Source organism: Nycticebus coucang, chromosome X (genome assembly GCF_027406575.1).
Source record: "Nycticebus coucang isolate mNycCou1 chromosome X, mNycCou1.pri, whole genome shotgun sequence".
Lineage (NCBI taxonomy): Eukaryota > Metazoa > Chordata > Mammalia > Primates > Lorisidae > Nycticebus > Nycticebus coucang.
This window is the reverse complement of record NC_069804.1, coordinates 41,297,061-41,311,982: the sequence shown is the minus strand read 5'-3', so window position 1 is coordinate 41,311,982 and position 14,922 is coordinate 41,297,061. Positions and strand designations below refer to the sequence as shown.

Below are 14,922 nucleotides of genomic sequence, written 5' to 3'. Positions count from 1 at the left end.
CACACCTCCCCTCCCCTCCCCACCCCTCCCCTCCCCTCCAAGCCAGATGCAGGAGCTGAAGCCCAGGGATGGCCAAAGACAAATAGGCCCCCTCCCGAGATATGCTCAAGCAGAGACAGCCACCGTTCCCCTCCCCCTCCCCCTACCCCATTAGTGATGCGTAAGACAGTTTGTTCCCCCCCAGAGGGCTTTTGATTAATTTGTAGTTATTTCTCCATTAGATGACTGGCCTGAGAGGGAAATGACAAACAATTCCTCTAACCACTTAGAAGACCCACATTATAGTGAGCTGACCAACCTGAAGGTGTGCATTGAATTAACAGGGCTCCATCCTAAAAAACAACGCCACTTGCTGCACCTTAGAGAACGGTGGGAACAGCAGGTGTCTGCAGCAGACAGCAAACCTGGCCGGCAAAGCAGAAAGGAAGTGACCCAGGCGGTTCAGCCTGAGGCCACTACGCAGGGGAATAACATCACTGAAGAGAAACCTGGCAGGAAAAGGGCAGAGGCCAAAACCAACAGAAGCTGGTCAGAAGAGTCACTCAAATCCAGTGACAATGAACAAGGTATGTGGAGGCCACCCCTTGACTGCCCACCCTACTCCTGGAGGGTGGGTTATCAACTGGCTGTAAGAAAGGGCATTTTGAAGGGACCTCAGGACATGGACATTGGCTCTGACTAAGACGTGACAGGGAGGGAGCTCTCTCATGATGTTTTTGCCTGTGGTTGAGCAGGAAAGAAAGTCTGGGTGGCCCCAGAGCCCTGCCAACACCCTCATTCCAGCCTTGGGCTGTCTCCAGTCATTAGGTCCTAAGCACCCAGGCTGGCTGGCCTTGGGAAGGTCCTTACCCCAAGGCCCAGTGGGTGGGGGACGGAAGAGCAAGAAGAACAGGCTTCTGTCCCCTTGTCCCGGCCTTTTGAAGAAACTTGCCACTTGGCGATTTGTGGGTTAATCTATTTGCCGTTTGAATGTGGGATAATTAAAATATTAATGCTTTGAAAACATAATTGGTATATCTTTAAAAACTGAAGCCGCTCCAGTGATCAGTGTTAACAATGGGCTTTTCTTTCTGCACTGGCTACAACTGTGTAACGCCTGCTTCTCCCCTCCCGCCCGCCACCCCGCCACCCCCTCCACATTTAGGCTTGCCTGTGTTCTCCGGCTCTCCGCCCATGAAGAGCCTTTCATCCACCAATGCGAGCGGCAAAAAGCAGACTCAGCCAAGCTGTACGCCAGCCTCGAGGCCGCCTGCCAAACAGCAGAAAATTAAAGAAAGCCAGAAGACAGATGTGCTGTGCACAGACGAAGAAGAGGATTGCCAGGCTGCCTCCCTGCTGCAGAAATACACCGACAACAGCGAGAAGCCATCCGGGAAGAGACTGTGTAAAACCAAGCACTTGATACCTCAGGAGCCCCGGCGGGGGCTGTCGATGACAGGGGACTACTATGTGGAGAATTCTGACGGCAAGGTACCTCCTGACCCCTGCTCCTGAGCACATGCCTGCCCCACTGCTTCTCTACTCCTTGGGGACAAAGCTTTCCTTTTCCCAGACTCGTCCCCCACACCACATGTCACTGCCCTGTCCTAGAGGGGCATTTCTTCGGGGTGGCTGCAAAGTTTCAAACTAGTATAAGTGAAACCCCTTTCCCCAATCCTCTATGACAGCCCCCCCCCCCCAAAAAAAAAAAGGAAGGCAAAGGAAAAAAGGCCTCCCTCCACACAGGTGGTCACACAGGGATGAAGGGAAGCAGCGGGCATTGGGCATTGGCAGGACATAGCCTTAACAATGTGCACTACCTGCTTTTGTGACAGATGACTGTCCGGAGGTTCCGAAAGCGCCCTGAGTCCAGTTCAGACTATGATCTGTCACCTGCCAAGCAGGAGCCAAAGCCCTTTGACCGCTTGCAGCAGTTGCTACCAACTTCCCAGTCTACACAGCTGCCACGATCAAGTTCCCCTCAAGAGACCACCCAGTCTCGCCCGATGCCGCCAGAGGCACGGAGACTTATTGTCAATAAGAATGCTGGCGAGACCCTCCTGCAGCGGGCAGCCAGGCTTGGCTATGAGGTGAGTGTCCCTGTGGCTTTGCCAGGTTGGGGGGCGGGGGCACACAGTGTGTGTGGGGGGGTGGGACTTAGAGATGGGGGCTTAGCCCCCTCCACATCAGGTTGGCTGGGCCAGTGTTCCAGCAGGATGTTTGTGTTAGCCACACTCTGCTGTCTCTTCGGTGGCTTGTTCAATCGCAGTGTGAAAAGAAAGGCTTCTCTGATGTTCAGTTCATGTTCAGGCAGGTAGGCCGCTTCGGCATCCTCCAGTCTCGTTCACTTATCTCTGATACAAAATCTGACATAACCCAGGGCTTGGTGACTCGGGGAATTTTAATGAGCCCGTTTGGATTCTGATTAGCAAGGGGTAGAGAAGTTCTGAGCTCTATTTGAGGTTGCCTGTGCTGTTAGGGGTGGAGGAGTAGCCCTGTGTGGGGAGTGGGTGGGAGGCAGCAGTGTAGGCCAGATGAAGGTGTGCACTGAGGTGGGGGCTGGGGCAGACCTGAGTGGTCTCTTTCTAATAGAGAGCAGGGTAGCCCTGAGGCTGAAGTCTGGAGGAGGGATGTAGACTTGGCCTTTCTCCCCAACTTACTGACTCCCTCCTGCCCATTCCCCCTCCCAGCATGGTGGATGACAGTGACAGCTTATTGGCTGAATACTCTGCTGTGTGCCCTTGCTAAGCCCGTATGATCTGGAGTAACTCACTTCACCCTTTCATCATCTTTCCATAATAGTAACTAGTATTACTTTTGCCTTCAGATGAGGAAACTGAGTCCCAGAGGGGTTCAATGACTTGGACAGATGATAATCTAGCAGCCTGGCTCTTGAAGCCCAGCCATTCCCCTGTCCCCTGAACCTGCCAGTCCTCTCCAGGACTGGCTCCCATTGGAACTGGCCTTTTTATATAGCTCCAAACCTCCTTGAAGATAGATGACTCCCTCTGCCCCTGGTGCATCTCCCCCACCACATGCTTGTCCGTTGAAATTGTGATGTAATAGCCCACAGGGCAAAGGCATTTTTTAATGCTGGCCCTCTAAGAGTTGAATGGTGAAAATAAAATGTGGCTCAGCAAGCTAAGTGTGGAGGTGTGGCGGAGCACCAGGGTGGCAGCATCCACACTCAGCTGTGGGCTCCCAGGATTTGGCAGGAACCCTGGGTCACACAATCTGACCCTGCTGCTGTCTGTTGTGCCTTGAGCCTTTCCTGGTGGGACTGCCCAGCTCTGGTCTCCCATTGACCCAGAGCCCACCCCTGAGGCTGTAGAAAGGAACTTGAGAGTTTGCTCACAACTGTGGGCTGGTCCTCTGTAGCACTTTGCGGGTATCTTTGGTTGTATGTGCCATTGTTCTTGTTTCTTCATACCAACGCGACGCCTTTTGAGATGTCTAGATTATTGCAGGGAGAACTCTCTGGGAGGATTTGGTAATTAGCTCAATTACTTGCAGATTAAATCCAAGTGGCAGCCCTTTGGTTTCCCACAAGCTGAAAACAGTAGCACCTAGGACAGGATAGATGCGGCATGCCAAGCGAACTACTCATTCCTGACTGTGCTTTGAGCAAATCCACTTGAGCTTCCAGCAAGCACCACAGGTGATGAGGCAGGAGGTCAATGTGCTCTACTGCCTGTAGGGGACAAGGCTTCTGGCCTGCTCTGTGGTCTTGGCATCATTTCTACCAGTCTCACTCTTGGGACTAGAAACCTCAAAAAGACTCTTGGAGATTCTTGCAGGTCCTCCAAGAAGCTTTGGGAATGTTTATGTAAGGACAACTTTTTTTCTCTCTTCAAATTCTGTAAATTTCATTGGCCATCAGTTTTGATGCTGAATGTTGTAATTACTAAATGAAAGCTTTCAACTTTGAATCCAGCTTTTGATATTTTTTTCAGAAAATTTAAAATGTTAGAATGATAAGATGTGGCGGTTTAAACCTTTTAAAGTAGAAGGATAATTTGCTTAACCCAGGTTACGTACAGTTTGAATGTACAACTTTGGGAGAATTTTCCTGAAGTTAGTCTTAATTACCATTGTTGTTTTCAACACATGCAATAAAAAAGGCTGTCTGAGCTTTGTTTTGTATTATTCTGGTTCTTGAGGTTTAGAAACATTCTCTCTCCAGATCTGTATTAGACCATCTGAAAGGCCAGACATGCGCAAACCTTTCCCTCTCGGTAAAGAGGCTTCTGTTCCTTCAGCTAAAATACCGATGTGGAACCACATGCTTGCACATTTAGTGGTGATGGTTAAATTTTCTATGAATTGAATAAATCATGTTTTTAAAAAAGTTAATGAGGCATTTAATTAATTAACAATGTCGGGTTTATGGCCTTTATGGTTACATTTTGCGGTTAATGGCATTCGGCTTATAGCCGCTTAACAGAGAATAGTCCAACAAAAACAGTTTGATTTTGTTTGGGAATGGGCGGGCTGCCCTTCAAATGCTCCCATTTCTAGCATAGAATATAAACCAAGAAATGTATTGGGTAGAGAGATTTCATTCTCTCTGTTGGTGACAGCAGTTGCCACCTAATTAAGAGACCATCATCCTCCTAGCTAGAAGAGTGTCATTAGCCTGCTTTTACCCCAACTGAGAGGGTCTGAGGGATGCTGATCATGGCTAGATTACAACACTCCAGCCCTGACCCTGCATTGGGGCTTCCCAGCAGACCAGGTACCAAAAGACCTGTACTTCATGAACCTCTTTGGGCGTCAGTTGGGTGTCACTTTCCCCAAGTGTTGAATAGGAACGTACTACTTTCTTTTCCTGATGTCTCATATAGGTCACTGTGGGATAACATAACACCTACACATTTGACAAAGCGAGAAGTGCTATGGTGGCCATGGCAGAAAGTCTGACCTGCTTGTCAGGTCACTAGTGCCTTGCCTGCCATCCTCCAGGAAAAGAGTTGAGTTACCTTTCAGCTTCAATGTCTTTCCTTTCTAGGTTCCCTCATATCAGCCCTCGTAGTGACGAAGGTTTCCAGGTGAAAGCCATAATTGTCAGAGCAAATGAACCCTGGGTTGATAGGACACCAGGCAGGCTGCCGGGATCTGGGTAAATTGATCTGTGCACAGCAGTTGGTGGTGCTTAGAGCTGATCCCAGAATCATGTGATGGGGCCTCTCCTGGCTGGGGCACACAACTCATTAGCGTACAGCCGTCCACTCGAGTCTGGCTAGTGAGGGCCTGCTAAAAGAGCCGCAGCTTCATGCGGTATCCAGGATACCAGTGCTCAGGGCAGGTGGCCTGGGAGCTCTGAGGATTGTGGGCTTTCTGGCAGGTTAGGACCTGAAGGAAGAACTGCTTCTGTGGGCATACCTTCTCTCTTCCTCCCCTTATTTTGGAAGAGAGCTGCCACAGTGACCTGAAGCATCAGGGCATGGATGGCCAGGTTTAGCAGCATGCAAGCTTAGGTTCACAGAGGGAACATATGGAACATTCTAGTTAGCACCCAATTGAGTGATCAGTTTCAACAGAGGTATGCTAGAAAGGGCAAATAGGTTTTTCAGAACTCACCTCACGTTTATGGGTGGCTACAATGCCACCTATTTTAGGTTTAATAGATAAATTAAGAGCTGTCAGAAAGGGAGGCCCACCGTGACCTCTCGAGCTCCCACTTACCAAGTGTGTGCTGGGCCACCCACACGCTCTGCAGCCTCCAGTTCTCACATCCCCGACACCTCTGCTGAGCATGGCTTATAGGAACATGGGGTCACTTGTTTTCTGGTGGCAGATATAGTTGTATATGTTCAAAAACTTTCTTAAAGTAAGGAAACATTGAATAAATTACTGCGCTGTTTATAGGGAGTGGTTTATAGCAATATTTTAACACACCAAAGAAGATAAATAACAGTGATTCTCAGGCAAACTGTTGACACAGAACACATTCTGCAAAGGAGGGAAGGCTAGCTTTGTCTTACTTCATTCTGGAAACATGTAGGTTGTAGTTTGTGGTATATCAGATCCTGTCATTAACTTAAGTAAATATGAAAATACTATATTGATTCAGTCCTGAGTAGGGTAGAGAATAAAGCAAAATGAGGGTAGGGTTATTTGAAACATTTATGTCATTTCTTGCTGATATGCATGATACATTGAGAGAGGCATCCTTGAAGTCTACTTGACAGCAGGAGCATTGCCACCCAGACTCTGACCCCCAGTCTTCACAGGGGGCTTGAGGACTGGCTTAAACTCCTGGACATCCCTCCCTGGCTTAAGTTGAGAAAGGTTCTCCAGCTGTTGCTTTTATCTAAACTTATGTTGTCAGCCACCACTACTTATTGAGTGAACTGATAGAGTGAGAAATCCCTTCTGCTTATTAATGAAACACTAGCAGTTGTATTCCTCTGTACTCAAGATGCAAGGCACTGGGCTAAGGGCTTTTTTGAGTCTCTAATTGCATCTTCTCAACGGCTCCATGTAAGTGCTATTAATCTCGCCCAGCACAGGAGATGGAGGTTTTGGAGAAGTTAGAAAGCATAACTCACCTAGAAGCTAGGCAGCTAGGGCAGAGCCTTAAAGGACGCCATCTGTGTCACCAAGCCCTTTGCACATGTTGTTTGCCCCTTATCAAGACATCCACACCTGCCTCAGCTGCAGTGGGTTCTCAAGTCTAGGAATGCATCTCTCTCTCTTTTTTTTTCTTGAGACAGAGTCTCACTATGTTGCCCTGGGTAGAGTGCCATGGCATCACAGCTCACTGCAAACTCAAACTCTTGGGCTTAAGTGATTCTTTTACCTCAGCTTCCCAAGTAGCTGGGACTACAGGTGTCCGCCATAATGCCCAGCTATTTTTTGTTGCAGTTGTCATTGTTTTAGCAGGCCCGGTGTGGGGGGGGGTTCGAACCCGCCATCTTCAGTGTATGTGGCTGGCACTGTAACCACTGTGTTATGGGCGCTGAGCCTAGGGATGTATCTCTTTGAGAGCTACAGAGAGGTCTCCCATATAAGGTCATTGTGCAGTGATCTGATGACATTCCTCCCCCTCCACACAGGAAGTGGTCTTGTACTGCCTGGAGAATAAGATTTGTGATGTGAACCATCGAGACAATGCAGGTTACTGTGCCCTGCATGAAGCTTGTGCTAGAGGGTGGCTCAACATTGTGCGACACCTCCTTGAATATGGCGCTGATGTCAACTGCAGTGCCCAAGATGGAACCAGGTCAGTGGTGTGACTTGGCTCTTAGTCTGGCCCTGCGAGGGCACAGGCAGTGGTTCTTAGGTATGTGGGAAACCCCAGGAAGAGAGAACACGAGTGACATGTAAGCAATTGATGGCTGAGTCCTGTAGAATTCAATCTTGGCCAGTCTTGTAATGCTCCTATGGACCAAAGCCTCTGAAAATGTCAGCCTGCATGAATAAGTGGGAATAATTAAGACCCTGGATTCTTCATCACCATCTATGAAATCACTATATTTAAAATATATATGAGTTAAAAATCCCAAGAGTACAGACAGAGGACCTGCCATCACCACCCACATCCTCAGCCCTGGTGCTCACCTTGGTTTATTGGTCAGAGACCTGGGTCTGAGGCAGCCCACACATCATCCTGGTTATGTGAGTAGGATGCTGCCAGGAGGGAGGGCACAGGGTTTTCCTGGCAGTGATAAAAATAGCCAAACAGAAATGTATTTTGGTCTCTCAAGCTTTGTAAATAACATTCCCTGACCCCCATGGACACTAGTGGGGGACACTCTGTATCCTCCTGAGAACATACCCCCCTGGGCTATCTTCCCCTCACTGTTCCCTCAGCTTTTGGATCAGAGGGTTGGTATCGATCTGTGAAGTCCTAGCTAGAATCAGTCTTTCGGGAGAGTCTCCACTGGTCATTCTCTTTGCACCTTGTTTCTTTTAAAAATAGAAGTAGCTTTTTTTTTTTTTTTAATTGCCTGTTGTATTGGCTTCCATAATGATGGAATTCCCCTGCCCAGCCCCCAAAAGTTGCCTTCACAGAGTCCATTAGTACTTAAGTTCATTGGAAACATTTTTAATTGTGGCACAAGTTCCTTCTTAGACTTTGGATTAAGATAGATTGGTGTTTGAGACTTAGGCCTGAATTTGTCCCTTGACCTATCCTGTAAAGGGTTAGGTGTCACTGATCTTCAGTGACTAGACCTCATTTTCCCTATCTGTGCAGTGGTGGTGACAGTGCACACACCTCCTGGATGAAATATTGTGCCTAAGAGGCTCAGTACACGAGGCACACATGTGCCCAAATTTGCCTGTTGGTATTAAAGGAAATGACTCGGGAAGCATTGTCATGCGCGTGAGCTTAACCCCATTGCCCGTGTTTCCCTAGGCCTCTGCATGATGCTGTTGAGAATGATCACTTGGAAATTGTCCGCTTGCTCCTCTCCTATGGCGCTGACCCCACTTTGGCTACGTACTCAGGTAGAACCATCATGAAAATGACGCACAGTGAACTTATGGAAAAGTTTTTAACAGGTATGAATGACCAAGTTCAAGAAATAGTCTTTTTCAAAAATAGATGATAACTAGATACTTTGGTTTGGATTTGACCAGGCAGAAATCAAAAAGGCCAAAATTTTGAAGCTTTGGAGGAGAGCAACCAGGCATTTGGCCTTGGCCTTTTGTCTGGTATAACTATTCTAGTGACACTAAGTCATCTATTTACCCTAATGTTGTAAAAGACTTCCTAAAGTTATTTGCATTTTCTACAAATACATTTTTAACTTAAGTATGGCTCATGGGTTTACATCTCAAGTTTGGGTGACATGAGTCAGACCTCCCTTACGTGAAATTATTTGGGTGGGTTTGTGGTGTTTGGTCATCAGATAACTTGTCATTTAAGCCCTGGGCATTAAAAAATTCCTAAAGCAGAAGCACAAGGTTTTCCTGAGGGTCAGGTACCTGTAGTTACAGTCCTTATTAGACCTGGCCAACGAATGACACTAACTCCCTCATGACTCATCCTTATTTACTTTAAGTTGCACTTATTCATTGGGAAAGAGATATATATGTGTAATGCTATTTATTTTTGCATATGAGGGCTTACCTTCTTACCTTGCCAGCCTAACTTTCATTATGATGTGTCAGGGTGTTCACAGTCATCTGTCTCTCAGGCAGGCAGATGAACAGGTATGTAGAATTTAGTTAGGTAGATAAGGCAGAGAAGCAAGGTTTTGATGAATTGCACTGATGATATGCAGAAAGGGGAAGATGGGAAGTGACTTGCCAGTTTGTCGTGAATTTCTAGGGAAAATGCCCCCTAACTCTGCCATCATTTTTTTTTCTCAGCAGTAGGTTTTATCTTGTTTTGCTTTTTTTTCTTCCTCTAGATTATTTAAATGACCTACAGGGTCGCAGTGATGATGACTCCAATGGCTCTTGGGAGTTTTATGGCAGCTCTGTGTGTGGTGAGCAGCATTGTTCTTTTTACCTTAGTCAATGAATTTGAGTACATTTCTCTCTGGTGTGGGTGAGGGGAGATGGGTGGTAGACACTGGAAGCAGGACTCAGTTGGGAAAGAATCTTGTTATTTAGAGTCTCCTTTTTTCTCTACAGCAGCCAAAATCTTTCTATAGCTTATTATTTCCTTTCTCTCCTATTCACCCTCCATTAGAACCTGATGATGAAAGTGGCTATGACGTTTTAGCAAACCCCCCAGGACCAGAAGACCAGGATGATGATGACGATGCCTATAGCGATGTGTTCGAATTCGAATTTTCAGAAAGTCCACTCCTACCGTGTTATAACATCCAAATATCTGTTGCTCAGGGGTGAGCATGGCTATTATGTGGTTGGAAACTGGCTGCGCTGCTCTTGGGGTGGCAGGAGTTAAGTAGATGAGGGTGGGTGGGTTAGTAAATTCCTTAAGTGTCCACAAACCTCACATAATGCAGTAGATCTTTTCCAGAAAGGATATACATCAGTTTAATTACACCCAGTAGAGTGGAGGGGAGGGACATCAGAACACCAAGGCTTAAGTCACACTCCATAGTCCAAAGGGAATTGAAGTCAATAACTGGAATTTCACAGAAAGTACCTAAACACTTTGGGAAGGAGTCTTCCTTAGGAGTCTCACCAACAGGCCACTATAGGGGTCTTCCAGGTATTTGAGGTATACTAGACTATACTGATATATCTCCTTCTCATGTATGATCAGGGTAGTAATATTACAGGACACTTGGGATCTTGGCATGTGATCAGATTTGGTTAGTTCAAGTCTTGCCCCTATGGTCATGCTATTGTACCCCAGTGACCAGTCACTTTGGGTATACCTGTCAAGCAGTTGTGCTCTGCCAGGTGTTGTGTTAACAAAGGTACTTAATGCACAACTTCCTCCTCAAACTCTGAAGCTATAAACATGTATGCTATTAAAAACAGCAACAGAAATGGGCGGCGCCTGTGGCTCAGTCGGTAGGGCGCCGGCCCCATATATCAAGGGTGGTGGGTTCAAACCTGGCCCTGGCTGAACTGCAAACCAAAAAATAGCTGGGCGTTGTGGCGGGCGCCTGTAGTCCCAGCTACTCGGGAGGCTGAGGCAAGAGAATCGCTTCAGCCCAGGAGTTGGAGGTTGCTGTGAGCTGTGTGATGCCATGGCACTCTACCGAGGGCGATAAGTGAGACTCTGTCTCTACAAAAAAAAAAAAAAAAACAGCGACAGAAATCATAAAATGTGTAACATCTGCCTTCTTTCAAAATTGTTACTCCCAAAAGAATGGAAGATGGGGAGGAGACGCTTAAAGGGAATATAGTGCTCAAAGTTGGGATACACATTTGTTTCCCCCAGTGACTATATAGCAGGACACTTGGAGTTGTAGTCACAGCTGAATGAGCAAGACTTTACCATCAGCAAGGGGAGCAGTGAGGATTATTTAGAACAGGCGTCCTCAAACTTTTTCAACAGGGGGCCAATTCACTGTCCCTCAGACCTTTGGTGGGCCAGACTATAGTTAAAAAAAAAAAAACTATGAACAAATTCCTATGCACACTGCATATATCTTATTTTGAAGTAAAAAACAAAACAGGAACAAATACAATTCACACCATTTAATGTGGCCCGTGGGCCGCAGTTTGAGGACGCCTGATTTAGATGATCCTTCCTAAATGTTTTCTTTCTTTCTTTCTTTCTTTCTTTTTTTTTTTTGAGACAGAGTCTTCACTCTGTTGCTCTGGGCAGAGTGCTGTAACATCATAGCTCACAGCAACCTCAAAATCTTTCGTTCAAGTGATCCTCTTGCCTCAACCTCCCAGATAGTTGGGACTATAGACACCCACCACAACTCTTGGCTAGGTTTACTATTTTTAGTAGAAAAGAGGTCTTGCATTTGCTCAGGCTGGTCTCAAACTCCTGAGCTCAGGCAATCCCCCCACCTCAGCCTCACAGAGCACTAGGATTATAGCCACCATGCCCAGCCCCTTTATTAAGATGTTCTCTTAATAAAACTGAATTGAGTCCAGAGTTTCTACAGCTAGAGGTAGATCTCTCCCTTGCCTTAGAAGGAAAAGGTAATAAAAGAATAGGTACATATGGTAACAAATAGGGAAGCAGGAACAAAGTGAAAGTAACTGGCCCTTGTTACCTGACTAGACACTGGTCAAGTCAGGGTGTAGTAGTTAATGGGAGCACTTGTTATTTTACTAGAAACTCAAACCATTTTCTTTTCTATTTTGTAGGCCACGAAACTGGCTACTACTTTCAGACGTGCTTAAGAAATTAAAAATGTCATCCCGCATATTCCGTTGCAATTTTCCAAATGTGGAAATTGTCACCATTGCAGAAGCAGAATTTTACCGGCAGGTTTCAGCAAGTCTTTTGTTCTCTTGCTCCAAAGACCTGGAAGCCTTCAATCCTGAAAGCAAGGAGCTGTTAGATCTGGTGGAATTCACGAGTGAGCTTCAGACCATGCTGGGCTCCTCTGTGGAGTGGCTCCACCCCAACGACACAGTCTCTGAGGACTACTGGTGAGCACACCAGACCACCGTGTACAGTGTGTTATAGTGTTAATCCTTGTGCATATGTGTCATAATACAACTATTTCTGTAAAGAAAGGACACTATTACATATGAAAATATCTCTTCTTTATATAAGAGAAATTACTCCAGTCAGAAGGACTTAGAAACATGTTTTTTTCTTTTTAAAATTTTAAGTCAATTTTTACGAATTTGTTATGATGTTTCTTTACTTTTCAGTGCACACATGCTTTGGGATATGTTTGTTTTTACTTGGAACATTTGTTTGTTTTCTTTTTTAAGGAGAAAAAAATGAGGAAAAGGAGCTCCACACTTTGACTTAATTTCATACAAAGCTCTGATGTCAGAGGCCATAACTGTGTAAAGCATGGCCAGAACCGTGTGGTTGGTTTGGGGGAGTGAATTTGGTGAAGGCACTTGGTGATGTTGTAACTTTATGTTTTGTTTACAGAGTACCTGCTCGGGCCAGGTAAATGCTATTGGATGTAATCCAGTAGTGTGTAATATAAATTCAAACCATATCCACACACAACAACTAATTGTATGAAACTTTTATATCCTAATTTAAAAGCTGTGAAATTAGTTTTCACGCATCAAACCGGATTGTTTATATGTTTAAACATTTTATGCTCTTATTTAAAGAAGACTTTGAGCTATTTTTTTCTGTACCCTGTAAAATATTGAAAACTAACATAATATGTTGAGGTTGCTTGGAAATGTACATAAAACTAAAATTTTCTGAATTGTGTGTTTATGTTTGAAATCTGTGTTTTAACTTTGTAAGTAAATTCTCTGCCTTTGTATTTATATTTTACAAAAATTTTCTTAAAAGGCAATAAACCTGTTGAGGAAAGGAGAAAAATGAAGTACCTTGTGTCCTATGTATTCCTAAAGCATTATTGTTGTCACTGATTCTGTTTAGGTGGTGGTGATCTATTCCTTATAACTTTAGAGCAATTTATGGTCTCTATAAATCAAAGCAGATGGGAAGATTTTGGAGGAATTACACTCAGAATGTGATTTGGAATCACATTTGAATCCATTCTGAAAGCCCAGTTCTTGGGCATATATCTTCCTGTCTCAAGTCCTCTTGCCTGTCTTCTTTGATGGCCTGGTAGGCTTTCACATTGCCCTTGGCATTGAACTACTATAATCCTGCAGAACGGTGAATACTTTATATTTAGGACCACATATTCCTGAAACTGTGTCACTTCTCCAGACCTATTCTTCTGTTACCTCTGGTATCAAGTCTAAGCTTGCTTAGCCCTAATAGTTGAGACCGATAGCTTCAACCTCTCCAGTATGATTAACTATTCCCAGCAGCACTTCATTAGGTACTATCAGTTGGTTCTTGATTTTTGTCTTGCATCCTTTTATGCCTGTCCTTTACTGCAGAGGATAAAAAGCTGAAAACTACTTGACTCCCTTGCAGCTAGCTTTCTGTGTGCATAAGTCAGTTTGAAAGTCAGCAGGAAGTAGAGGTACCTTTCTACTACAGTGACTGCTGATAAGAAAGTTTGAGGAGACATGCCAGCCAGCTGGAGTGACTAGACCAACATTCTAGATTCTGGTCTTCAGCTTTCTGGATGATACAATGCAGTAGTAGTTGTGGCCAGGGGAACTTTCTACTCCTTGAATGACACCCTCAGCAGATTGTTCTTGAATCCCATGGTTCCAGAGTTGTCCCTAACTCATTCCTTTATCCCCTCCAGAGACCTCACGAGCATCTGAGTCATTGTGTCAAGTCCATTTATATTTAGAATACCCTGGGTGCTTTCTAGTCCTGCATTGAACACCAGGAGTGCCAATGTAGAATGATGAGGCCATGGGGAAGGTGTAATTGAGTATGTGGGCAGAGGGGAAAGGCAGATGAGGAAGGGACCAGTAAACACAGTGGCTTAAAAGAAAAGGCAAGGCATAGTTGGGAATGGGGAAATCCAGCCCTGTCAGACAAGGTGTGAGGAGTATGGAGAGCCCTTTGTTGGGGAAGATGGGTACCAAATGTATTTTGGAATGTATCCAGAAAACCCAAGACAGCTGACAAGTTTTTTTGACCAATAACATTTTTTTATTATTAAAAAATGCATTTTCGGCTTGGCCCCTATAGCTCAGTGGCTAGGGCACCAGCCACATACACCAGAGCTGGTGGGTTCGAATCCAGCCCGGGCCTGCCAAGCAACAATGACAACTACAACCAAAAAATAGCCGGGTGTTGTGGTGGACACCTGTAGTCCCAGCTACTTGGGAGGCTGAGGCAAGAGAATCACTTAAGCCCAAGAGTTTGAGGTTACTGTGAGCTGTGACGCCACAGCACTCTACCCAGGGTGACATAGTGAGACTCTGTCTCAAAAAAATTTTTTTTCATTGTAAAAACAAAGAAATAACCCAAGCATATCAGAAATAGAGAAGGTTCCATCATCCCATGCCAACACTCCCTCCCCTACTCCAGAGTTAAGCACTTTTAATAGTTTACTGAATTTCCGTTTTTTAGGAAGTCACCCCAAACAAGTGGAAGTGGTGAAATGAACAAAGCAGATAGCAACACCAGAGAATCAGACCTGCAGAAATGATTTAAGTAAAAGGAAACTGGTGAACCTCAACTACAACAGGCAATACGGGTATGGGGAGTGCAAATAAAAGAAAAAAAAACTCAAGGGCATTCAGTTCTTTGTATTTGTATTTGGGCTGGAGGCAAAGGGAGGGCCCGAGGCCTACTGAGGTTTCTATCTTGCATGAAGGTCATTCTGTTAATTAAGCTAAGAAAACAACTGAGAGCCATGGGTGTAGGGGGTACAGGAGAGGTAATGAGCTTGGTTCAGGAGACATTTAAGGTTGTGGTGCATGCAGTTGGAGGACTGGGTAAACAGTTTGAAAGACCATTTATTGCAAGACCCATTAGAGTGGTTGAAAACATGGATGTAGAATAACTGGCTAGGGGTAGAC

At 45.3% G+C, this 14,922-nt stretch overlaps 1 protein-coding gene across 7 annotated transcripts in view; it reads left to right on the top strand.

Moving 5' to 3' along the window:
* Positions 1-12,845, top strand: part of BCOR (BCL6 corepressor) — a 126,203-nt gene extending 113,358 nt beyond the window's left edge. For 4 of the 7 annotated variants that reach the window (XM_053579817.1, XM_053579814.1, XM_053579815.1 and 1 more), the window contains 8 exons: positions 324-566; positions 1,145-1,470; positions 1,815-2,069; positions 7,038-7,204; positions 8,342-8,487; positions 9,342-9,419; positions 9,626-9,782; positions 11,683-12,845. In XM_053579817.1, coding sequence (XP_053435792.1) covers positions 324-566; positions 1,145-1,470; positions 1,815-2,069; positions 7,038-7,204; positions 8,342-8,487; positions 9,342-9,419; positions 9,626-9,782; positions 11,683-11,974 — 1,664 coding nt within the window. In that variant the 3' untranslated portion in view covers positions 11,975-12,845. Of the gene's footprint in view, positions 1-221; positions 567-1,144; positions 1,471-1,814; positions 2,070-7,037; positions 7,205-8,341; positions 8,488-9,341; positions 9,420-9,625; positions 9,783-11,682 lie in introns of all 7 variants that reach the window. The other 3 variants (XM_053579811.1, XM_053579812.1, XM_053579813.1) reach the window with 1 other exon arrangement.
* Positions 12,846-14,922: the final 2,077 nt, after the last annotated feature.